Source organism: Zeugodacus cucurbitae, chromosome 3 (genome assembly GCF_028554725.1).
Source record: "Zeugodacus cucurbitae isolate PBARC_wt_2022May chromosome 3, idZeuCucr1.2, whole genome shotgun sequence".
NCBI lineage: Eukaryota > Metazoa > Arthropoda > Insecta > Diptera > Tephritidae > Zeugodacus > Zeugodacus cucurbitae.
Window position 1 is genome coordinate 49,630,916 of NC_071668.1, and position 25,491 is coordinate 49,656,406.

Consider the following 25,491-nt stretch of genomic DNA (forward strand, 5'->3'; position numbering starts at 1 on the left):
TGCCTCCCATTTCAACCAACCAACGAACCATAGAATTTGCAGTTATTAGTCTGCATCGGCTTGGGTATTATCTGAACTGCATAATTGACTTACCGTTAGTTTTAGTGCAATCGGCAATTTAGTGAATGACGAAACTAAAGGCAATAAGTTTGTTGAGCCAATTGACTCTTATCAGATAATAATGCGGGAGTGCTTTAAATATAGGTCTGCAAAGCTCGATTGATTTTTCAGAACGTAGTAACCAGCGTCCCAACGTTTTCTCACCGCTCTTCGTACGGGAGTGTTATTTAATAGCCTTTTAGCTTCTCAATGCATTTTGAACGTTATTCAAGCTGACTTTTTGTTCGCTTCACCGTGATAGTCTGTGGGACATACATATGATAAAGCAATTGTTAAATGAACTACACAATATTTTAGCAATTAATTGAAAATGCTTTAAACAAATACTTTTTTTGCGTCGAATAAAATTGTTTGTGTGAGAACGCTTACCATAATCTCAATATAGTGGGGTATGTATTTACAAGAAAAGTGAAATAAATTTGCTAATTGTGTAAACAACCCAACAAATTGCATATACAAGGTAATTAGCCGGCGAATTACAAATGCGCCTACATATTTATGGATAGATAATTGCATTATTTAGTTGGATTCCTGATTCATATATACATACATATATGTATAAATTCCAAATAGTTTAAGGAAATATATGGCTTTTAAAAACCCCTAAAGAACTTTAGTGTATATGGATATTATTTTGCCTAGAATATATTAATGTTCAAGGGCCTACGCGGCTTCTAGTAACTTTCCTTGTGGGTCCAAGCAGATTTTATTGAGTGCGTCATGGCATTTGTCACTGCGTAAATAAAATGCCCAACTACGTAATAGCTGTCGGTAAAATCATTGCCAAGATCATCAATTGACTTCTTGGCACAAGAAATGCGCGTGTTTGGTGCACTCGTACCTACGCACGTGTGTTCTGGTTTAAGAAAGTAAAACGCAATCGTAAGAAATATATTTACATCTATCACTGCGTACGCCATGTGCATTTATTAATGAGTCCCTGTAGGAAATATACAACTGTTTCTATTGCCTATAAACGTATTTAGGAATAACTGCAATTCTTAACTACCCAAAACATGGTTAAAGCCATGACAGATGTGTATGAGTCACGATTATTTTAGAACTCTAGCTAAATTTTTCCCCAATCTACGGTAGAGTTATACCCTCTGACGAGAGACTTAATCGATAAACGGGGCTCTAATAAAATTAATGCCTATGTTTTTTTTTTTAATTTAACAAATTATTTTATACCATTTTTTGTAATCTCAGTAGCGCTGAGTTTGTTGAGAGTTATTTACTCTCAAAATTACATAAGTTATTTTAAATTTTCTCGGTAAAGTAAACTAAAAGACTTCAATGATGGTTAGGTGAGAATGTGAACCGATTTTATAATTGTATGAAAATATCTTACTTCTAATTGAGGGTAAGCTGTGTGTTAAATTTTACCATCTTCAAGGTTAGAGAGACATAACTAACCCAATTAGTTTCTTCATGTAACATGTTGCGAGAGTGTAACAGTTACGCAATTTTCATCTTAATTGAAACAGGCCATAAAACTCAGCCACAAATTATGTTCAATGAAAGAATGGCACATAATTCTTCAAGTGCTGATGTCAAAACAACATTCCATTCTGCAAACTTTTGTTTTCGCTTTACTTTCTTTTGGCGGTTAGCTTGTGTTTTTCAAAGTCGGACTAATTAAGCAAACATTTTTTTTGTTTTAGCTCATTTCATGTTATTTTTTATTCAAGGTTATTGGTCAGGTTTGCAAAGAAATAAAAGTTGCATATTCAATCCATAATAAAGATTTGAACTTGTGTCATTCGTCGACGATAAAATCTATAGATCCAATACATATTTCATTTCTTCCTGTATTTTATTACTTTTTATACTTAGGCACCTCGTTGCACAGAATATTACAGTTTTGTTCATATAACGGTTGTTTGTGTTATATATATCCAAGTGATCAGGGTGGTGAGTAGAGTTGAAATTCTGTTGTCTGTCTGCCCATTCGTCCGTGCAAGCGATAACTTGAGCAACGTGAACATGAGAATGGACAACTTGTATATGAAACTTGAGATGCACCGAATGAGGGTTGGTATTGAAGATGGGCGAAATCGGACAATTGCCATGCCCACAAAATGGCGTTAGCCGATGCTATAACCTTGCCAAAAATAAAGCTATGAAAATGTAATTTTTTACAGATAATAACAATATGAGGGGGTATATTAGTACCAAATCTCCATCTCCAAAAGACAAGAAATGAAAACTTCTCCAAAAATTCTTTATGTCATCTCCGACTATGTTTGGCGGATGAACTGTTCCTTTCTTCTCACTCGGTAAATATATAAAGCATCTACTAAGTGAGCTCTGGAACTAAAATACAGCCTTATCTGTCCACAAAACATTTTACCAAAAATGTAAAGACTTTATGATGTAATCTAAGACAAATGAGTGGGACTAGCTTTGTTGGTTTCGAAATGTCGACCACTTTATGCACAACGTAGGTGTTTATGTAAGTTTTTTTTATGCTCCTGAACAATGTAAGATCATTGACTGTTATTGCAATATGCTAATTCGATGTTGCTTCAATATTAACGAGATTCATTGTGGTTTTTCGTATCACCGTTTTTCGCACATTTATCTTTAAATTGTCAATATAATACTTCGTTTCGTACTTTTTAATTAAATTATAAAAAAATTATTTTTACTAACTCCGAAGCAGAAACACCACTCTTAATCTTAGTAACAGTCTCCGATCTCATTTTATTTATTATATTTTTATTTTAAGGCAGAGTTAGTTTGCTATGAATAAAATAGAATCCAACAACTGCACAAAATCAAGGGCTTTGAAATCTTTATTAGCAGCAGCGATACCCAGAAGCTATTAAGCCTGCTGCGGAGAACTCGTGTGATTGAAACAAATAAATATTACATCACTTCGGCAGAAGAATTTGAACTTTATGGCTCTTGTGATGACGCTATGAAATAATAATTACTTTTTATTAAAAAAACGATGTTCTTAAGAATTTAGAAAGCTAGCAAAATAAATTTCAGAAATAAAGTGTGATCCATTTCGAGGTTTACATACCCCCACAGGAAAAAGTCTAATGGTCTGATATCACATGATCTTGGCGGTCAAAGGACCGGCCTAAATTATCTGATAATCTTGATTGATGTCATGTCGCCGAGATCACGATCTTCAATTTCAGGCATTCAAGATCAGTTCTTGCACAAGCTGTATTTTGTATGATTTCAATTTAAGATCTCAAAATAAAATGCGCCAAGTCGTTCCAAACGTCAGTCCGATTTGCTGCGAAAGGCTTGATTGAAAGATTATGAACAAACCATTTTAAATTTTTGTTACTAACCAAAATTACCGGTGGTTCCTCAACAGAAACTATCCAGCTTTGATCTTTCGCGTTTTCATATAAGAATTAGTTCGAAGATTCTTATTTATGAGCCTCTGGAATTATGGCTTTTATATGGAAAAAAGCCATTGTGCCACACAAAGCCACACAATATTTCGATACACTTGCCCCAAAAATGCTTTTGTCATTTCGGTTTAAATTAAAGATGAACACAAAGAAAAGCGTTTGCTTATTTACTGTGAGGTTTTTTATAAAATATTACATTATATATGTAAATTCATACATATAAATTTATGTTGTAGCGCATTATAATTTAAATCGTGTGGACACAAAACTACACTGAAATCAACATAATTCTAACAAAAAAATTAAACAATCAAAGAGTCAGCAATTCTATGTCTAAATGCGCTAAAAATAAATACGTCAACATAAATTTCAGAATTAATAGAAGCACTAAGCTAAACAAGTGGGACCAAATGTATTTTTTTCACGTCTTTTATTTTATTTGTTTCTTTTATTTTTGTGCTGCGTTCGTTTTGCCATTGGTAAATCGCTTACGGATGACATGATAGACTGACAACTTGTGTAATTGAATTAACGCGAGTAACAGCATTAGCCGCATAACGAAATGCTGAGTAATTAAAATCGTGTTAGGAGCGCGCAACTTTTATGAGTTGTGATCGCGCCATTCCTAAATTTAAAATTACAAAATTAAGTTTTTCATGGAAAACCACCGAGCATGGAATGTGGGTATATTTTTTTGAGCTATTTAGCGAATACATACTTACATTCCACTCTGTCACATTGATTTCAAATGAAACACTGTGTAAATAAACAGAAATACTTCAAAAATTTTCAAAGATATACTTTGTAAAATTAAAGCAAAAGTGGCCGACCTAAAGGTAACATATTCAGAATATTTAAGTTGAAGTAAAATTCGATCATATTTAAAATACAAATATAGTTATTGATATGACTTCATACTACAAGTCAATATTTCAGAAGTAGAGTGTTGGAACTAAAGCAATGTACTATGAAACAAGATTTTAAACTATCAAAACTCACATCTTATAAGTTTAGTATCATGTTGTTGATCTCACTTGACCCTTCGTGACCTCATCATGACATCACATCATAAACTTTCTGAAATATGTAAACGAAAACATCACACGACCTTGACTTGATTTCACAATATCGCAGGGGTCATTGATCTTATCAAAAGTGTAAACAAAAACATCACGTGACCTTGTCTTAGTGAATAATTTGTTTAGTGAATAATATATACATACATAATATATCATAATCATAATGTAGGTAGTTTTCTGAAATCTCATTGAGGTCATTACAGCACAACTGTCCGTACAACATGTAGGCCCAGAATTTTTAAAGCATTTTAATTTAACACCTTAAAAGTAAATCGATCATTCATCTTTGTCTCATATAACGAGTGAAGACTGTTTTGTTTTGCGGTTGTCTTTACGAATTAAGACCACGGTGAGTATTTGCTCTTTTATTGCATTAAACAGTTTGTAAATTCATTAAAGTAGTAAGACAACCTTCTAGTTGATCCTTCTTATACAACAACAACAACTTAATTTAAATCAACTTATTCAAGGCAACGAAGAATTGCTAAAAAATACAAAAAAAAGAAAATTATAAATACTTTGGATAAGCGAAATGCGATAAAGTTTTATTCCAAACGAGTTTTCACACAATAAATCGTAAAAAAATATTTTTAATTGAAATAAAAATAACAATTCACTGCGTTCTCTACATCCATACATACATATTTCCCACCTTATCTGGCTGACAAAGCGGAAAGCTGATGAGTGCAACTAATCACTTAAGAAAGCAAAAACGTCAGAGAGAATGCACATAAAGTGTACACAAATGTCAACTGAGTGGAGTCACAAAACTCATAAAAACACATGCGATTATTAAATATGTTAAATAAGGAAATGATGATCATGTAATACTCTGTTCGTATGTTTGTCATTATAGATCATAATTATTATTTTCACAATATAATTTTATAGGTTGATATACTGCTAAAATGTGGATTTTAAATGATATACATACATACATATATATTCCGGAATACAATGACTTTGCAAATAATCGGATAACAGTATTTACCTATGGTAAATAACCACTGCACGTGCTTTTACTCGCTATTATCATAATTTCTTTTATAAAACAAGTAAGAAAAGGCTAAGTTTGGGTGCAACCCTACATTTTATACTCCCGCAAATTATTGATGTATTTTTTTTTTTTAGATAACTCAATTTGACCCATATATTCGGCATAAATTTCAATAGAATAACGAAAACCATCATATATTGTACACGAGGGCTGAGGTAATTCCTGAAACAATTTCACTCATTTTCTTGAGCTTTACGCTCATTTCATTTTGCTAAGATATCTCACATATTAACCGATATATGGAGAATAAAGCCCACCGTATTTTTGAAAAACCTATAGTTAGGTATATGGGAGTTAGGGGATGTTAAGACGCAGTTTTAACCATTTTTGAACACACTATTAGAAAAAAAGATTCCCTCTGAATTAAATTAAATTATCTGAGAGATTTACCGATTTTTCGTTGAAAAATTACCCTTAGACACTGATTTCTTAATTTCGATATCCGGGGCCGTGAAAAGTTTCTGTCCGATTTCGCCAATTTTTCCATAAGTGATGCAACATCTCAAATACAGTAGGGGCCATCCATAAATTACGTCACACGAATTTAAGGACTTTTTAACCCCTCCCCCCCTCCTTGTTACAAGTTGTCACATTTTGAACTCACCCCTACCCCTTACGTGACGTCACCCATTTTCAAATTTTATGGATTTATCATAAAATAAAAAAAAAACAGGTTATTCTATTTATTCTTATATTTATTGAATAATCTTTAATAAAATCAATAAGTTACAGAGACAACGAATGACTAGTCAAGAAATAATATATACTTAATTATCACTTCACTTCATTTTCGTTCTGAATTTGGATGTCAGGAATATCTTTCGTATCAACATCTTCTTCTTTCATCCATAAAGCATCGTCATCATTCATTAAACAGAGAATCTCTCGGGCACGTCTAGCCGCAATTTTTTGAGGACGAATTTTCGCGATAGGTAACAGCTCTTGTTTTTTATGTGATTGTTTGTGTTGATTGGTGGCTTTATATGGAGAAAAATATAGTATCGTATTTGTGTCAAGTCTTATTTCCCTATCTTCATTGGTCCCTAATATAATTATAGAATGAACGAATCAGATGGAATAAAATAGAGTAAGTGGAAAGTAGGTGTGGTTGTGAATCGAATTCTCCCATTTTTCATCCATGTTATCAGTATGTCAATAAAATGTTATGTACTGAATTTCATTGAAATTGGTCAAGTAGTTTCTGAGATATGGTTTTTGACCCATAAGTGGGCGACACCACGCCCATTTTCCAATTTTAAAAAAGTCTGAGTGCAGCTTATTTCTGCCATTCCTTCAGAAAAATTGAGTATTTCTGACGTTTTTCGTTAGTGACTTAACGCACTTTTAGTAGTTTTCAACATAAACTTTGTATGGGAGGTGGGCGTGGTTATTATCCGATTTAACCTATTGTTATGGCGTGTAATGGGGTACGTAAGGGAAGTGACTACAGAAAGTATGGTTTATATAACCTTAATAGTTTACGGTTTTTTAAATATATAACCTTATATCTCACTCGCTTAGTTTTATGACTTACAAACAACCGTTATGTAAAGTTTTGTTCACTCTCTCCATGCAACTTGTTGCGAGATTGGGAATGAATTTAAGTATAACCCTCTTAAATTTCTCTTCTTCTTCTCTATGTGTACGAGTATTAAATCCAAAAAGCTGACTTAGCTGAGGCGAATTTATTTATTATATCTAATAGTAAACGAAGTCAAGATGAAATAAAAATTTTATTGGGTCACGCCTAGATTCTTAAGGATTTCTCCCCACTATTTGCCGAAGGACTTCCTTTACAGTATTATTAACAAGCTCTACAATGAATCTCTGTCGAAATTAATTCATGAAGATCGAATGACTTGAAAATTTGCATATGCTCGGTGTTTCAAATAACGAAATGAAAACACAACAAAAATTCGTTTTATTGACGCTCTGTTACAAAAATAGCAGGTCTATTAGAATTTACCGCCATATTTATTATCAGTTATATTTAGCAATGAAAATGTTGTTTTGCATTTGTAATACCATGTATTTATACACATGTATGTGTGTATCTATTTTTACTAATCGCGCTGTAATCTACAGAAAATGTCTGACGCTATTAAAACGTGTTGTTGTGAATACTCCGATAATAAATGTAGCATGAATATGAAAAGTGCAGCAACGGAACGATTTCGAGGTCATAATGTAAATGTCTTTTTTATACTCTAGCAACATGTTGCACAGAAATAATAGCTTTGTTTACTAATTCTAAACGAGTTGGATATATTAATATATATATATATATAAATTATCGGAATGACGAGACGAGTGAAATATGGCATTTCGATAAAAAAATGGTTTGATTCGATCGACAAATTTTACGTTGGAATCATTGAAACCGGATCGAAAATAAAATTTACGATCAAATTTAACCCACTTACCGATTCGAAAAAATACATTCCGCGGCTAATAGATATCGCTAATTACGAAATCATTGAATACGCAAAATCGGAAATTTTGGTCGAAATATATCCTTTGGGGAATGAGTTGCGGAAATGTAAAAGAAATAAACCATTTGGAAGTTTTGATAAATAACTACTTATGATGGACTAAATTATGTTATAAATGGGTATTTTAGAGACAAGACTAACAAAAATAAATTAAAGATGTTTTAAAGCGATATAAAGTTGCCCCCTCGAAATAGCGAAAGCATTTTGTCAAAGAGCCTCAGGTGAATTAAATGATTGCATGAACATTTCGTATCATCGAATTCGCTGCGGATTCGATGATTAGGCCCTATAATTGTTGTCTACGATATGAAAACGGAAGAAAGCGCATACCCTTATTATAATGATTCTCACACATCGTATTAACTCTCCGCTTATAAATCCCATATTACATGTTGTCCCTTTAATTGAATGATTGAATTGAATTTACAATATACATTTTTACCAAAACCTGAAAATATTTCCCCACCTATGAGTATTTCAAGAATATGAGAATATAAAAGCTCGGCCACATTCGCACTTAGTCCTTCCTTACTTGTTTTTGTTATTATGAAACAACAAATTTTATCACATCGTAAAGTTTTTGCTGACGGTACTGAAAATATTTAACGCAGTTGCAGTTGCAGTGCATACGCCAACTCACCTGACAGTATTTGGCGACTTCCTGGTACATATTCGATACGTTGGCTCCGATTACGCTCTTGTCGGGCGTTTTATGAGCGTTTGTTATGACTGGAAAGAAAAATTCTAATACGTAAATACTCACATAGTATGTGTTAGAATAAATACTTGTACTTTTATACTTGTGAAGACGCCCATAAAATTACATTCATGTGGGTCGTCTGGTAAATAAACATATAAAAATGCTTCTGTAAAAGTAAAGAAGCAATTATAGAAACATTAGTAATATATTTGTGTTTTGCAAAAATATAGTGATTACAAAATGTAGAAAATAAATAGTTCCGTAATATTTGCATATTTTTATCTTTTCGATAGTAGATTAGAAATATTTACCTTTGGTTACTATGTTTTCTTACTTTTTTCGAAAATGGTCATTTTGACTATATTTCGGTGTTCCGTTTTTATATAGTGCTCAATGTTTAATACTAGGTGGTGTGAAATAGCATAGGTATTGTGTAAAATAAAATCACAATAAACTATAAATACTTATGTACACAAATACATATGTAGGTGTAATAACTTTTGATTCTCTGTTAGAGAGTGATTATTTTTTCTTTTCTTATCTTATCTTTTGTACATTTTATTGTATTAATGCTATAATCTCCTAAGCAATTTGAATCGAAGTCCTCAAGAACCAATCCAATGATGCAGAAATAAATGTGTACGATATAATAATCAAACAATAAAAAATCTGTCGAGGGAAATGTTATATAAAAAACACATAAAATTCAGAAAAATTTATAAAATAATTGTATCGATATAATTTACTTTTTGACTTTTATTTCATGCAAATGTTGGGCGCGTCTGTGCCTCAAATGCTCCATCCGCTTATTCCAATTTGAGCATTTCAATTTCGTGGTTTAATGTCCAACAATATAAAGTCGGTCCGAAATTTAGTCACGATGGTCCGAATACTCAGGATGTCGATTAAACTGACCATAAAGTGGAAGAGACGCGCATTAAAGATCTTAACAAAGCATGTATTTTGAAAATATAGTTCAATAATATGCAAGTGTGTTCGCTTGTAAGACGATCCTTGATGAAATTATAGACCAAAATGAAGATATTTGACAGTAACACAAGACATGAATTGTGCGTTAGCTGTCAAAACGAGTTTTGGCAAAATGAGTTTAGGTAAAAAATTACCCCTTGGTTTTAATTTAAAATCAGGAGGAGGGGTTCCTTCTTTATTTCTTATTATAGGCTTCACTTTTTCACGATTGGTACTACATCGTAAATTTATATTTAAATCCATCCATAATAGGAAGCTTCGATTTGGAAATCAAGATTTTATGTTATGTTAGATGACCTTTAATCCAATCTTTACACTGTATGTTTTAAAGCTCTAGAATACACTGAATATTTAATTCAAATTGAGTTAGTTTAGCTGCTTTTCTTGTGTGATCTCCGCTTGGGCAATTGTCTTTATGAGATGTCTGAAAGGGGTATTTTCTATGATAATATTGGTGTTTCCACATGTGGTGTGTCCCCACAATGTTTCAAGAAGTTAGCCAATCTCTCTCTTACCTATACTTGTAATTATCACTCAATATAATAAATAATATAACGAATGATTCGACAAATCTACTATAATTAGAAGGTGATCCAAAAAACAAGATTATTAAAAAGCGTCACTTAAATAATACTGAACATAGTTCCGTAAGGAAATAGTATCTGGAACTTCATTGCGTAGGTCAAATTTGATCTTATATTGATTCATATTAAAAAAACACCTATAACATAACAGATATAGATACTAGATATACTGTTATAGAATCAATATACTAGATTTAGAATAATTTAATTTTCAATTAGATTGAAAATTGAAAAACAGTTTCAGTTAAAATCAGCCATAAAATAAGTGTAACCTTTTTGGGGTTGTTTTCTGTCCGAATTCTCTCGCAATTAACGATTGTAAGAATTATGACAAGTATCAAAATAGCAATAATAAAATTTTCTGCTTAATATATATAAAAAATTGCTTAAAAATAACTTAAATAGATATTTATGAATACAAATATTTGTTCTTTTATTATAGCGGTTTACGTCAAAAGGGAAAATATGTAATAACTATTTGTTAAATTTATTACTAGATGTTAACAATATAGGTAGCAATAATTATCTATTTGAGTTCAAAATAAATAAACCTCTGGCGCCAAAATAATAAAACGCGTTTGAAACACTTTGGTACTTTATTAATATTATATGTAAATATATTCAATATTAATATTATATTAGCTCACATGTAAATTAATGCATTCTACCCACTTCAAAACGTAATTTTTCATAACAAAAACAACATGAAGTGCTGTACATATTTATTTACGATTTTATATATAAGAACGTACTCACCGCCATGAGAGGTGCTGAGCATGTTTTAATGCATCGAGTAATTATATTTGGATAGTATTGTTATTTTTAATTATTAGTGTATTTATTTTTTAATTCATATTTATAATGAATAATAAGTTGATAATTAACAAAACAAATAAGGGATGGCAAAGCTTATAATTATTATTATTTTTATTTTTTTTTATTGCATCTACTATTTATTGACTTTAGGCTTTCAATGGGAGTTTTGCTTGGTCGAATATGGACACAGTTTCTTTAAATAATTTCCAGTGATGGAATTTTTTTATATTTTTTCTTAGTGTTGGAATATTTTTAATTTACAGCTACAATGATTTTAATATAAGCTGAGTGGAAGGGGAGCGATTTATCTGCCATTATCTTCATCATGCATTTTTCATTTACAATCTTTTCTATTTCTCCTTTCAATTAGTTTCATTAGTGATTTTTCTGAGACTAAGTCGCTTTTAGTTTTGTTTTGTGTTGCTAAGACAGCTGCATTAGTTATTATATCATTCAATTCTCTTATGCTTTCGTCAATATGTCTTCCTGTATCCTATCAATATAAATGTGGCTACTGACGTATTTTTTATATTTTAACTAGTTCATTTTATCAGATGTTAGACCCTCTTTGGTTAAATGTTAAGGTGAACAATCCTTGCTTTATTAGTACAGGAGCGTGATCAGAAGTAACTACATGTAACATCTGTTATATGCGTTTTATCTACATATATTTTTGAATACATCAAAATAAATATTTTTTTTACGATCATTAATCCAATATGTCGGTTTATTAGAATACTTTGTATATAATATCAAGCTCGTGAGTGATATTATTATTAGTCGTGAGCTCCAATATATATGCTTTGCATTGTAATATCCACCAGCTCTCTTAAGCTGATAGTCTGTTAATAAATCTTAATACATTTAATATTTAAATGAATTTATGTTTGATTTTTGGTCGAAAATGATAGTTGCTTTGCACGATTTATTGATATATGGTGCCAAAATGATGCAGCAACGAAATGAAAAATCGCTAAGTTAAAAATTATGTTTATATTTCGAAATTAAAAACTTTTACTACTTTATTGATTAGACACATATATGTTTAATCTTTTAAATTTAAATAACGGCGAAAATTATTTATGTTTTATAAGCGTTAAGTAAAAACATGTTGTAGATAAATAAAATCTGATTTTTTGAAGGCTAAATTTAATGTGGATATCTGCCGCTGTTAAGTGGCATTTACATTTTTTGGAAAATGTATTTAGTTTTCAAGTAATACTTGCTTTAGTATTTCTTGTACGCTTGCATCACTTTAGCTGTGAGCCACTGTACATATATTCCAAGAGTATCAAATCGTAAATATCAATGATTAGGAAAAAATATTGAACTTCTTTCGCTGTGTAATAGAGACTTCGAACTTTGACAACTACAATCAATACATTAGATTTGAATATTGTTTAAAGTTTAATGTATTTATGGAAATTGTCTATATTTTTCTTTTTAGTTGTTCGAATTTGGACCGTGTATTTATAACCGCAACTTAACTTTCTAATCGTAAGAAAATATGCTAAACGCGTTCAGTTCCTCGCATTTGAAGCACTTTTTTACAAGATTTAGTTAGAAACTAGTGGAGAAATGATGAAATTCAACTGCGATTGCTGTAGAATGATTATAATTCAAAGGTAAGTTAAATTAGTTCTAATCTGATTTGAAAAATACACAGTACTTATTACTGAGCTGAGCTAAGAAAGCTGAGAAATTGGTATTATACTTATTATAATGTTTTGTTTTTAATTTTAACTTTCTATAGTTGGAAGGTATTCACTGGTAGTACGAAGAATTCCAGAATTCGGTTTCTTAAACTTGTAGGCGAAGCCGAACTCTTATTCTAATAATCTGTCTATACAAAAGCTAACGGGCCTAATCATTGAATCCTCAGCGAATTCGATTTCGATTTTCATGTTCATGCAATCATTGATTCCGTCCATAAACTGCTTTACCACAAAGTCAGAACGTAAAACTCTTTTATCGACCATTATCGACAAATTTGATTTGATTTTGAACTGACCTTTAACTATTGTGAAATTTCATCCAAAAAATATTTAATTCGCCTGAGGCTCTTTGAAAAAATTCTTTCGCTCGGGGACAACTTTATATCGCATTTAAACATTTTTAATTTATTTGCTTAGTGTGAGCCAAAATCGAACCATTTTTCGATCGAAACGGATTCAATGATTAAGTCCAATTAATATCGCGGAAATTAATTATTTCAAATACGAGGAGGCGATTAAAAATCAGTTTGTGTGTCGCAATGATATTATTTCTCAGTGAAAGGGAAATGATCTAATAAGCTATTCGTTCCTCATCCATGCAAAGTATATTCTAGTTCAAGAAAATGAAAAACTACCACAATTTTAAAATGCTATAACAATAACTTAACACTCGAGTGTATTAAATTTAAACATGTTCATGGTCCCCAAGTTTAGTGGTGATTTCAGCGAGAATGAAACCTTGAAATGCTGTTCAAAATTCTGTGTAATGATTTATGGTTGCGGTTGACTGGCAGTGGTTATCACACACACTACACATCCGGCAACTGCGATTAGCCCTAATACTAATTATACGCATGTGTAATATTTTTTATTTATCAATAATATGTATTTTTTTTAATTCCAATTTTTAGTGACCACAATTTCAGCCGAAATTTTTAACCGAAAATGCGCACTTTAGTTAATTCTGATAACGCCAAACACAAGTTTGTAAAAAAATCACGCATTTCGTTAATTTTAGATTAAAATATTTTTTGTGTAACTAAATCCCAAAAAAATATAATATATGTACTTATGTGTATATTTTGAGCAACATACCCACATAATATGTGTGTTCACAAACTATATGTGGATATACATAGGTACATAAATAGATATAATAATATTAAAATGTGGCAACCTTATGCTTGAACTAAGTTTTTACAACTTTTTTTTATACTTTCGAAAGATAAACTGCTTTGAACTTTAGAATAAAATTAATTGTTCTGAACCGGCCAGACCATTAAATATATTTATATATACATACATACATTATACCAACATATGTATATATGGACATATGTATGTACATAAATATGTATCATAGGCAAATATTAGTGCATAGTTGCTGCATAACGCAACGATGCCACTATGCTGATGTCATTGCTTCGTTGTGTGAATTAACTGCAGAGAAAGCAAAAAAATCTCATGAAATAAGATTCCGCAAGCAAATTTACTGAACTTGTTTTTCTTGAAGCATTAATGGAATGCAATAACAAACTAAACAAAAATTGCGCATAAATTTTAAACGAATGATTATGGAAAAATAATTCACAAAAAAGCGCGAAATATACACCCAAACGCTATGCCACCGTTAAAACTGTGGTCTTCTGCACGACACCTCCGCAACTTATGACGCTGAAATGCTGATAGCGACCACAGGTGTCCAGCGGCAGTGAGTTATAACTTTGTTGTTTCTGTTTGGTCATTAAGGTTAAAGTGGCAGCCACTGCATAGCAATTCATCAACATAAATTATTAATTTTGTGCGTATTTTAAATATAATTTAATTACTAATGGCAGGAACTATAAAATATTTATGCAAATATTAGCAAATAAATGCTGGTGTAAATGCATAATTATTAATAATACGAGGTATATGTCGCTTGAATTGGCAATAAAAATATTGAACTTTGCCCCTGTTTAAAGAGCGTAGAGCTTTGTACGGATCGGTTCCCAAGAAGACAATGGCACTATACTCAAAAATTCTTTCTCAACTGCCAACTGTTATATGGCATTTACTTTCGAGTAGTTTTTACGTTTTGCAATGTCGACCCGCGCTAATGTCTACATTATCAATTCTGTGCAACACGCGCCCTTATTTGGCATCATTTACTCATTAGCATATACATCTTTCTATTTATACGTCGTTTCTAACTAAATTCAAAATTTTCTTAAGAATTTCTGACTTTTTTGTTTTTTTTTTTTTTGATTAGCTACAAAATCACATTTTTGATAAACAAAGTTGCCGCGAACAAAATAAACAGAAGCAGTGAAATTTTAGACTCAAAGCGAAAACTTTGGCGTAACGATAGTGAAAAAACTTGTGGTAAAAATAAACCAAATTTTATTTTTTGTTGACATCTGCATTCTTATTGAAATAAAACGCAAAAAGTTCATAATATTGAAAATATCAAAATAAAATGGCTGCTTGTGTTTAAAAAAAAATTTAGTTTTTGTATTTACAGAATTTGGAAGTTATCAGAAAGGGTTTCAAATTACAAAATAATATTAATTTCTACTGTATTAAATTTTATACAATAACTTTTTCATGATTCAATATTAGGTACTTTAAATTCTGTATTGACTACGTTGATCCGAACAATAATAATTCTGGTTCGCGATGACGACTCCTTAACATCAGAATTATTTGTAGGCATGTTAATGGTTACCCCTGCAATCCCAAAATAAACCGGTGTTGTGAGCGTATTGTTGAAACGATTTATTCGTAGTCAACGAATTGGATGAAGCTTTGGCTTTAGACCCCGACAGTTTACAATGGGATTCAGTAAAATTATACTAATAAAGCGTAACCATGGTTACATCTGGCAGTATTTAAATAATATTTAAATGGCAAAGCGTGACCATTTAAATAAAATTAAGTCAAATGGTGAAACTGAAATTAATTATTTTTCACTTAAATTTGTTTCGTGAAACCGGCTGTTAGACAGCAAAGCATCCCTGTGAGTCGTTCGATATCCAGCGACATTTCAGATCGGGCGACACTTTGTTGAGAGATTTTCTTAATTTAATATTGAGAAATTTATATGTATATCACTCTAAATCTGTGCCAAATTATATGCAAGTTCTCATATCTCTGAAAATACAACTTAGAAACATTATAGTAAAAATAGTTTTACTTTGAACTCAGTGGATTTTGATTTTGCCATTCGTTTTGCTGAATACGATGGATTTTGCAAACTGATTTCCGGTGATGTATGGTATTTGCTCTTAAGAAGAGAAACCGTATTAATAATTCAAATGTACTCTGATTAAATATATTTTTTAATGGTTTTACCGTAACCATCAGAGGCATTGAGTTTCTCATATTCGGTGTTAAGAGTCTTGAAAAGTTGTGATTCGATATGCATGTACAATTTTTTAGACTAACAGTGTCATCGATGCGATGTTCACTGTTTTTTATAACTAGTTCATTTCTCTAATTTTGTTTGCTAATCAACTCTCCAAAATTATTACCCTCTTATGTATCTAGCTATATTCATTCAACATAAGTAGAGTAATCTAAAATATAAAGCCGTTTCAATGTTAATTTATTAGCGTCTTCATTCGCAAATTTCCATGGCGCGAGTATGCTTAATTTAACAATTTCGAAGCGACAGAAATGATCTTCGCGCGTTGCTTAAAAATTTATGATGTTGACGGTTGACTACCCGTTTAATGTGTTTTGCCAAGAAAACAATAACAAAATTAAATAAATAAAACCGACGTTCATCAGTTTGGTTTGCCCACAAAGCAGGTTGCACGTTTTAAGTATCTTAATTTCCTACACACATATGCTTATTTGCATATACGAATGTACACGTGAGCGTATACATCGCGTGTGCGATCACATAATTTCAATTAAACCATCTTATCTATCGATTTGCACATTAGGATGGGTCGGAGGCCTACTTAAAAATGAAAGAAGCATTATATTCAACTGTGAATAAGTTACAGCAGGTTTGTATGTAAGTTAGTCGTGGATAGAATAGAATAGAAAAGATCGAGTACTACTTTCCCTTTACAATCGATAAATCAAGTATTAAATCAATGAGCAAAATATGAGTAATTGGCCAGTCAGCAATCCACACGTATTCCATGAGTCACCGAATGTATTCCATGCATTCCGAAATAATTACGGTTCCAAATTGGATGAAATGGACTAGTACAATATGTGGACAAGCTTCACAGCGAATATCCCAATTGATTTATTGAAAACCACTTTGGTAAACGTGTTATCGCATGAAATGACCCAGTCAATTGGGGCAATTTGACGCCGTTAGACTATTTCTTATGGGGCTACATCAAGTCTATGGCCCATGTCAACAAGTTAACGACGATTGAATATCGAACGTGAAGTTGCAACAGTATCGGTCGATTTATGCTTGGAAACCGTTGAAAATTGGGTTCAACGTCTGGACTTCTTCAAGCGACCATTCTAAAGAAATCGAGTTCCATACATAATGTCATCGAATGTATTTTCACAGGAAGAAAGACTTTTGAAGCGCTCATATTGAAAAACACTTTATACTACATACAGTGGCTCACAGCTCATTTCGTGTGCTCTTTTATTTAAAATAAAATGTGAAATATTTTCCATACCTTATTTATTTTTAAAAAATCTTAAATGTACATTTAAAGCACAGTTATTTTACATTACGAACACATACAAAAATATTCAAAATAATTTCTTCTTTAGTATAATATATACACCAACAACAAAATACCAGGTAAATCAATGTCACAGCTTATTTCGTGTGCTTAACGAAACATAAAAATTCATGAATGTTTCTTAGAATTAAATGAAGTTTTTTGTAAATTAATATTTTGTAGGGTAACCTTTTTGCTTAAAACCGATCTTAGCCGGGATTGCATAGAACCAACGAGTTTAGTGTATTCTGGAGATATTTTCTCCCATTCCGCTATTAACGCTGTTTTAAGGTCTTGTAGGTTGCTAATATGATGCTTTCTAATGTTTTTCTCGAGAACACTCCATAAATTCTCTATTACGTTGAGGTCTGGCGATTGTGCCGGTGTTTCTACTAAATGGGGACAGTTCCATATAAGCCACATTTGCACTAATTGTGATTTGTGCTTCGGGTCATTGCCTTGGTAGAATCTAAACCTGTCTCGAATGCCCAATTTTTCTGCACTTTGTAGCAAATTATTTTTTAGTAAATTTAAATAAATGGTTTTATCCATATTTTGGTCTATAAAAACTAAATTGCCGACACCAGCTGATGACATACAGCCCCAAACCATTACGTGTCCTCCGCCATGTTTAACTGTGCCACGTAGATTCTTCGGTTCTAACTCCGTGTTGGGCTTACGCCATACAAAAGACTTTCCATCGGAACCAAAGAGGTTAAATTTGCTTTCGTCGGCAAAAATAACGTCTTCCCAATAGGTTTCGTCTATATTAATATACCTTTCAGCAAACTGTAACCTGGCCTTTTTGTTACGCTCACTAATAAACGGTTTATTTCGAGCTGTCCTACCATGGAAATAAATTTTACGTAGAATCCTTCTTATTGTTTCAGGATTGCATGACTTACCAAGCACTGTCTCAACCTCTTTTGTCAAGTCTGGAGCACTTATAGTTGGTTCTTTTTTAATTTTTCTTAAAATCCACCTATCGTCGGTATCTGTGAAAATTTTATTTGGGGCATTACGACCTTTGTCAACCACTCTATTTTCACGAACAAAGCGTTGGATTATCTATTGGACGGTCGAAATACTTAAATCCACAATTTCATCAATTTTTTTCTGCGTTTATCCATTTTTGTAATGTGCAATCACCAATTCGCGCTTTTCAATAGATGTACGACGACCCATTACATTGTATTCAAATTAAACTACGTGTCCCCTAACTTTCAATGTGCAAACAATACTAAAATATTACCTAATGTACCATTCTAATCAAAATTGCCTATTCTTACTAAACGGTATACCGACGCCAATAACGGTAATAGTTTTCACACGAAATAAGCTGTGACGATGATTTACCTTGTATTTTGTTTTTGTTGTATATATTATACTTAAGAAGAAATTATTTTGAATGTTTTTGTATGTGATCGTAATGTAAAATAACTGTGCCTTGAATGTACATTTATGATTTTTTAAAAATAAATAGCGTATGGAAAATATTTCACATTTTCTTTTGGCTGTGAGCCAATGTATGTTTTTTAATATGTGAGACATTTTATTGAATCCTGAACATATTATGTTAGATACAATGTGATTTGAAAATTTGATGAAATCCGGCTTTATGTTCGACTGGTCCCCATATTTTGCCTAATAATGAATAAAACTTGAACTCCAGTAGGACCCACAGAGGTGATCTAGTTATTGATGACCAGAGTATACTGAGTTTGTGGAGGGAACACTTCTCCAGCCTGCTGAATGGCGGTGAAAGTACAACACCAGGAGATGGCGAACCCCCAATGGACGACGATGGAGCAGATGTTCCATTGCCCGACCGTAAAGAAATTCGAATAGCAATTACCCGCTTGAAGAACAATAAAGCGGCGGGGACCGATGGATTACCGGCCGAGTTATTCAAATACGGCGGTGAAGAGCTGATAAGGTGCTTGCATCAGCTTCTTTGCAGAATATGGTCGGAAGAAAGCATGCCTGACGATTGGAATCTCAGTGTACTCTGCCCAATACACAAAAAGGGAGACCCCACAATTTGCGCCAATTACTGTGGGATAAGCCTACTCAACATCGCGTATAAGGTTCTATCGAGCGTATTGTGTGAAAGGCTAAAGCCCACCGTCAACAAACTGATTGGACCTTATCAGTGTGGCTTTAGACCTGGAACATCAACAACAGACCAGATATTCACCATGCGCCAAATTTTGGAGAACACTCGTGAAAATAGGATCGACACACACCATCTCTTTGTCGACTTTAAAGCTGCTTTCGATAGCACGAAAAGGAGCTGCCTTTATGCCGCGATGTCTGAGTTTGGTATCCCCGCAAAACTAATACGGCTGTGTAAGCTGACGTTGAGCAACACCAAAAGCTCCGTCAGGATCGGGAAGGACCTCTCCGAGCCGTTCGATACCAGACGAGGTTTCAGACAAGGTGACTCACTCTCGTGTGATTTCTTTAACCTGATGCTGGAGAAAATAATACGAGCTGCAGAGCTAAATAGAGAAGGTACAATCTTCTATAAGAGTGTACAGCTACTGGCGTACGCCGATGATATCGATATCATTGGAAACAACACCCGCGCCGTTAGTTCTGCTTTTTCCAGACTGGATACGGAAGCGAAGCGTATGGGTCTGGTGGTGAACGAGGACAAGACGAAATATCTCCTGTCGTCAAACAAACAGTCAGCGCATTCGCGTCTTGGCTCCCACGTCACTGTTGACAGTCATAACTTTGAAGTTGTAGATAATTTCGTCTACCTGGGAACCAGCATTAACAGCAATAACAATGTCAGCTTTGAAATCCAACGCAGAATCACTTTTGCCAATAGGTACTACTATGGACTAAGTAGGCAATTGAAAAGTAAAGTCCTCCCTCGACGAACAAAAACCAAACTCTACAAGTCTCTCATCATTCCCGTCCTACATTACGGTGCAGAAGCGTGGACGATGTCAACATCCGATGAGACGGCACTAGGAGTTTTCGAGAGAAAGGTTTTGCGGAAGATTTATGGTCCCTTAAACATTGGCAACGGCGAATACCGCAGACGATGGAACGATGAGCTGTATGTGTTATTCGACGACATAGACATAGTCCAGCGAATAAAAAAACAGCGGCTACGCTGGCTAGGTCATGTTGTTCGAATGGATGAAAGTGCTCCAGCTCTGAAAGTATTCGATGCAGTACCCGCTGGTGGAAGCCGAGGAAGAGGGAGATCTCCACTCCGATGGAAGGACCAGGTGGAGAGGGACCTGGCTTCGCTTGGTATAACCAATTGGCGCCAAACTACCAGAAGGAGGGATACGTGGCCCGCTGTTTTGGACTCAGCTAGAACCGCGTAAGCGGTGTCTAGGCCAGTCAAGAAGGAAAAGAAGGAAAATGATACACGACTAAAAAAATGCCCAACTCTTAACTGAAACAGGGACTAGTGCCACTCTTAATCTCGAAGAAGTATTAAATATTAAAAACTTCGTTTTTTTCTTCACGTCATTCCAAGATCGCAAGGAGCGTTAAAAAGTCGACTCTATAAATCTAAAAATGGTGATTATACATATATATGTTTTTATTTTTGTATATTATTTAATATATTATATTATATTATTATTTAATATTTTTTGGGGTGGTTCCGTATTCGAGTTTCGGCTAATTTTTGAAACAATCCACTTTGGTTATTCCATTGAATACAGCAAAAAAAAAACATTTTTTTTTATCGGGCATCTCGGAAAGTAGAAAGAGACTTCCATACAAATGTATTAATTGATAACCTACCAGATGGAAGTCACAGGGAGGCAAACATTAATTAATGTCAAAACATAAATTTGATATAAGGATAGAATTTTTAACACAAATGCCATCTCTCAATGGTACCAAATAAGAAATTCTTATAAGAGGTCACATTGTCTTTTAACTCCAATAAAAGTTATAGTAAAAGCTGTTTATTTATCACGGTCAATATTCTGCGCCTATTTCCTAAACCCGTACAAGCTCACCGAGAATTATACATATATAAGCGCAATTATTTGTGTTTTAAGGAACATGTTGAATAATCAAAAGTATTTTGCCAATCAAGTCAATTTTGTATAAAAATATTTTGTTTTCGACCAAAGTGCCGCATTTGCATTATCTGCTGGCATTTATGGTAAGTGAAAACAATGAACTTTTGTCATTCGATACAGGAAAACATACAGTGCTACAATAAAGTTATGGCTCAGCAAATAATGCACTCAAATCTTGCCTTATTCTCTGTTCGATGCCATTGTCTTTTGTTTTAATGGCGCTTAAAATGTCTGATGCCGTTGTTATCTTATACAAGGCTGTATTGAATTTCATTTTGTAGGCTACAAAAGGCTTTGATATTATAAATATTAAATATTCAAATTTAAAGCAAGTACTGCATTTACTTATAAAAAGAAATATTTGACTGTATTGCATAAAGCTTTAAGCCTTCATTAGTAAAGGTTTATCAATGGAATTGGCGGTGCTTAATACACATTAACTTATGGACATTTTCGTAAATATGCGTCGTAAGCATTTCCCCAACTTTCCGTAATACAGTGGCTGTCTTCTCAGGGAACGAACAGCAGGCCTCATTATTTAAAATTTGTTATCAGTTAAGCGTATACAACTAGTAATGTTTAAGGTTATCACTAGCTTAAATTTGTGGCATTTTTCTGAGTAAACATAAGTAATTTGTAAAATATTAAATTGTAAATATTTTTATTCAAACGAATTTAATCAATGAATTCAATTTCAATTATTACACTGTACAACACTGGGCTGGGTATTGGATCAAACTAATGTTTTCCGGGAGATCCGACATAAGTAATAAAAGTGCATTCTCCGATTTTCGAAGTTAGACTCCAGAATGGAAATATAAGGTTTCGAAGTTCGAAAAAAGTTTTTTTTAATAATTATTATTAATTACAAGATCTTGATCTTAAAAATCTTAAAAATTCCAAAATATGGGTTTCCTCTTAATTAAATGGTGTATAAAATTGTTCGCTCGAGTTTATATGCCAGATGCTATAAGGTGTCCAGTAGTTTTCGATATGTAAAATGTTAATTTTTTTCGAAGATCTAACTTTGACCTTTCGTAGCATATGCAATATAAATTTGACCGAAAAGTTTTATACATCATTGAATTAAGAGCAAAATGTACCAATTAATAATAAAATTAAAAAAATCCATTTTTTGAACTTCGAAACCAAATATTTCGATTTTGGAAATTAACTTCGAAAATAGGAGAATATATTTTTTTTGGATTGGTCCAATACCCAGAAATAAGTCGATTCTGTGGCATAGTGTTATACTTATCAATCAAGTGAGGTTATGTAACTGAAAAATTGTACTATCAATTATATTAACTTAATGAGAATTTTAAATGATGTTTGTTGTTCGAATTGCTATATAGGCAAATTGTAGTGTAGTAATAACATGTAATGGAAGTAATGTGTGTAAGCTTAGGGTGGTAAATGTGGGTATTTGAAGATACTGAAATACCAAAGTTTAAATAAGTATGCGAAATTTCGTCTTGAATTTTCTGGAATGAAGGTTAAAAAAGATATATCTTCAAAAAAAGCTGTTAAAAGGACAAAAGTTGGTAGTGGTAGACCACGTCCAGCACACTTTGAATAAAATATTGCAGCCGTAGCTGAGAGTATATATGTACGAAGACCGTGGAGAGTCGGCGCCGTAGGCAGTAACTCTGACTGACGTATGTAACGACTTGATGCATTTTACGTCGATATCTTAAATTGAAAGAGTACAAAATACAGCTTGTACAAGAACTGAAGCCGCTAGATTTTACCAAACGACATCGCTTCGCTCTATGAGCTCTTGAAAAGTTCCAAGAAGATCCGACGTTTTCTAGCCAAAATCTGTTCAGCGATAAGATCATTCAATAATTTAATGTAGAAGTTATTTTCAAAAATATTGAAACTGAAAATAGGCTGGTAACGATTCTTACGTAACCGATTCTTCAAAAATGTTATTTTTTCCCAAAACTCTTTCAGTTGAGTGTTTTTTACTTGACAGTAGAAAGAAATTAGCGGAAATCAACAAGATCGGGCGAATCTAACATATAGCTTCCATACAATGTTTCAACTTAAATTAAGTTTGCATTACTTTATATTAATTACAGTCAATATTCTTAAAACAAAAATAATAAATCAAACTCAGTTCTTCACAATGTATTAATACATGCATATTTTCTAATTCTTTTCTTTCAGAAAGCAAAAATTGTCTGGATTACATTCAAGATTATAAGCAAGCAATATTATATTTAATTGAGGAAGCGATACAAATAATTTAATGTGAACTATATAAGAATAAATCAAGTGACTGCCTCACATTTTTACACTGATTTAAATAGCAAACATATGATTACAAGTATTTCCCTTCCAATAACTAAATAAATAAATAAATAAATTAAATAAAATTTAAAAAACCAAAAAATGCAAATAAATTTACGAAATAATATGAAGAATTAAATGAAATGAACTCTTGAATAACAAAGTCGCTAATAACTGTGCATCGACTGCCGATTCTAAGCATTTAACCAGAATTTAATACAAACTCTCAGCTCAAATATGGAGCGAACTGCGTTTGGAATAGTGCGTTCAACGTTCCAACTTCGTTGGTTTGCTGCTTTAATGTTCATTTTTGTACAAATAATCGTGAGTCAAAGCATGGTGTCAACGGAAGTGTTGGGAACCATTGAAAAAGTCAAGGATAAGCCACACCCCTATCGTTATAATTGTTTTACGAATGGCGGTAATATTGGAATTTAAATTTAGATTTAGTTATTAATAGATTTTATATAAAAACCTTGGTAATATTTAAAAAGGTCTGGTAAATATGTATCAAAAATTTTAGCAGGGAAGATCTATTATCTTTCATTTACATGATAAAATTAAATTTAAAGCTAATTTATTTTGTTCGATTTAATACCATTTATTAAATTGTGTGTGAAATCAAAGAATATATCAAAATTTGATTTCGATTATGAGAACACCACCCTTGGTTAAAACCTCTCTTCAGTGTACTACACCGAGTTTAACGAGTAATACTACTACTGAGTTATTTCAATTTCCATCAGTTTGTGGGTGTAATTGTTGATGCTAATTATGAAATTACCTTCAAAGAATATATCAAAATTTGATTTCGATTATGAGAACACCACCCTTGGTTAAAACCTCTCTTCAGTGTACTACACCGAGTTTAACGAGTAATACTACTACTGAGTTATTTCAATTTCCATCAGTTTGTGGGTGTAATTGTTGATGCTAATTATGAAATTACCTTCAAAGTCCCGAAGTTCTGCTCTAAACTAACTACATACATCGATCTCAATGAACATTTGTTCCCATATTTGTACGTTTCGAAGCTTAATTTAAGAACTTCAAATTATTTAGCTTAATAACTGTATGACAAATTTGTGGCATGTTATGCTCCACAGGGATAATTTAAGTACCAGACCGTAAGAAAATTGTTTCCATGCAAGGTTTCAAAGCATCTTTTCGATTTTATGTCGCCTGTCTTAACTTAATACAAGCTTATCTTTCGGAAACCACGTATATCAGTATTTAAACTTAGAATTTAGAATTTCGCTATTTTAACATTATTATTAATATCTTTTTGTTTACAGAAGAATTACCAAATATACCAAATGTGCGAGTTGAAACGATTGGATTACAAGTGTCCGATCGAGCCTTACATCAAGTAATTAGTCGCATATTCGCTATCATTTTACGTGAGAAACTCAATTACCGTAATGTCTCACTAGTGCCGATCCAATACGAAACGAATGTGTCTATCGATCAATATGAAGCGATCAATTATAATAGCATATTCCAACAGTTGAGGTAAATAA

The 25,491-nt window shown here is 32.6% G+C and overlaps 1 protein-coding gene and 1 long non-coding RNA gene across 10 annotated transcripts in view; one reads left to right on the plus strand and one right to left on the minus strand.

Moving 5' to 3' along the window:
• Positions 1 to 25,491, plus strand: part of LOC105219818 (receptor-type guanylate cyclase gcy-8-like) — a 48,156-nt gene that overhangs the window by 11,667 nt on the left and 10,998 nt on the right. For 6 of the 9 annotated variants that reach the window (XM_054228313.1, XM_054228316.1, XM_011196141.3 and 3 more), the window contains 3 exons: positions 12,663 to 12,840; positions 23,849 to 24,392; positions 25,267 to 25,483. In XM_054228313.1, coding sequence (XP_054084288.1) covers positions 24,209 to 24,392; positions 25,267 to 25,483 — 401 coding nt within the window. In that variant the 5' untranslated portion in view covers positions 12,663 to 12,840; positions 23,849 to 24,208. The remainder of the gene's footprint in view (positions 1 to 12,662; positions 12,841 to 23,848; positions 24,393 to 25,266; positions 25,484 to 25,491) is intronic. The other 3 variants (XM_054228319.1, XM_054228318.1, XM_054228320.1) reach the window with 3 other exon arrangements.
• LOC105219817 (uncharacterized) lies at positions 1,206 to 4,710 on the minus strand. Its single transcript, XR_852225.3, has 3 exons — positions 3,432 to 4,710; positions 3,152 to 3,373; positions 1,206 to 3,041 (listed from the first exon to the last, which is right to left on the minus strand). It is a non-coding gene; the product is annotated as an uncharacterized LOC105219817 (long non-coding RNA).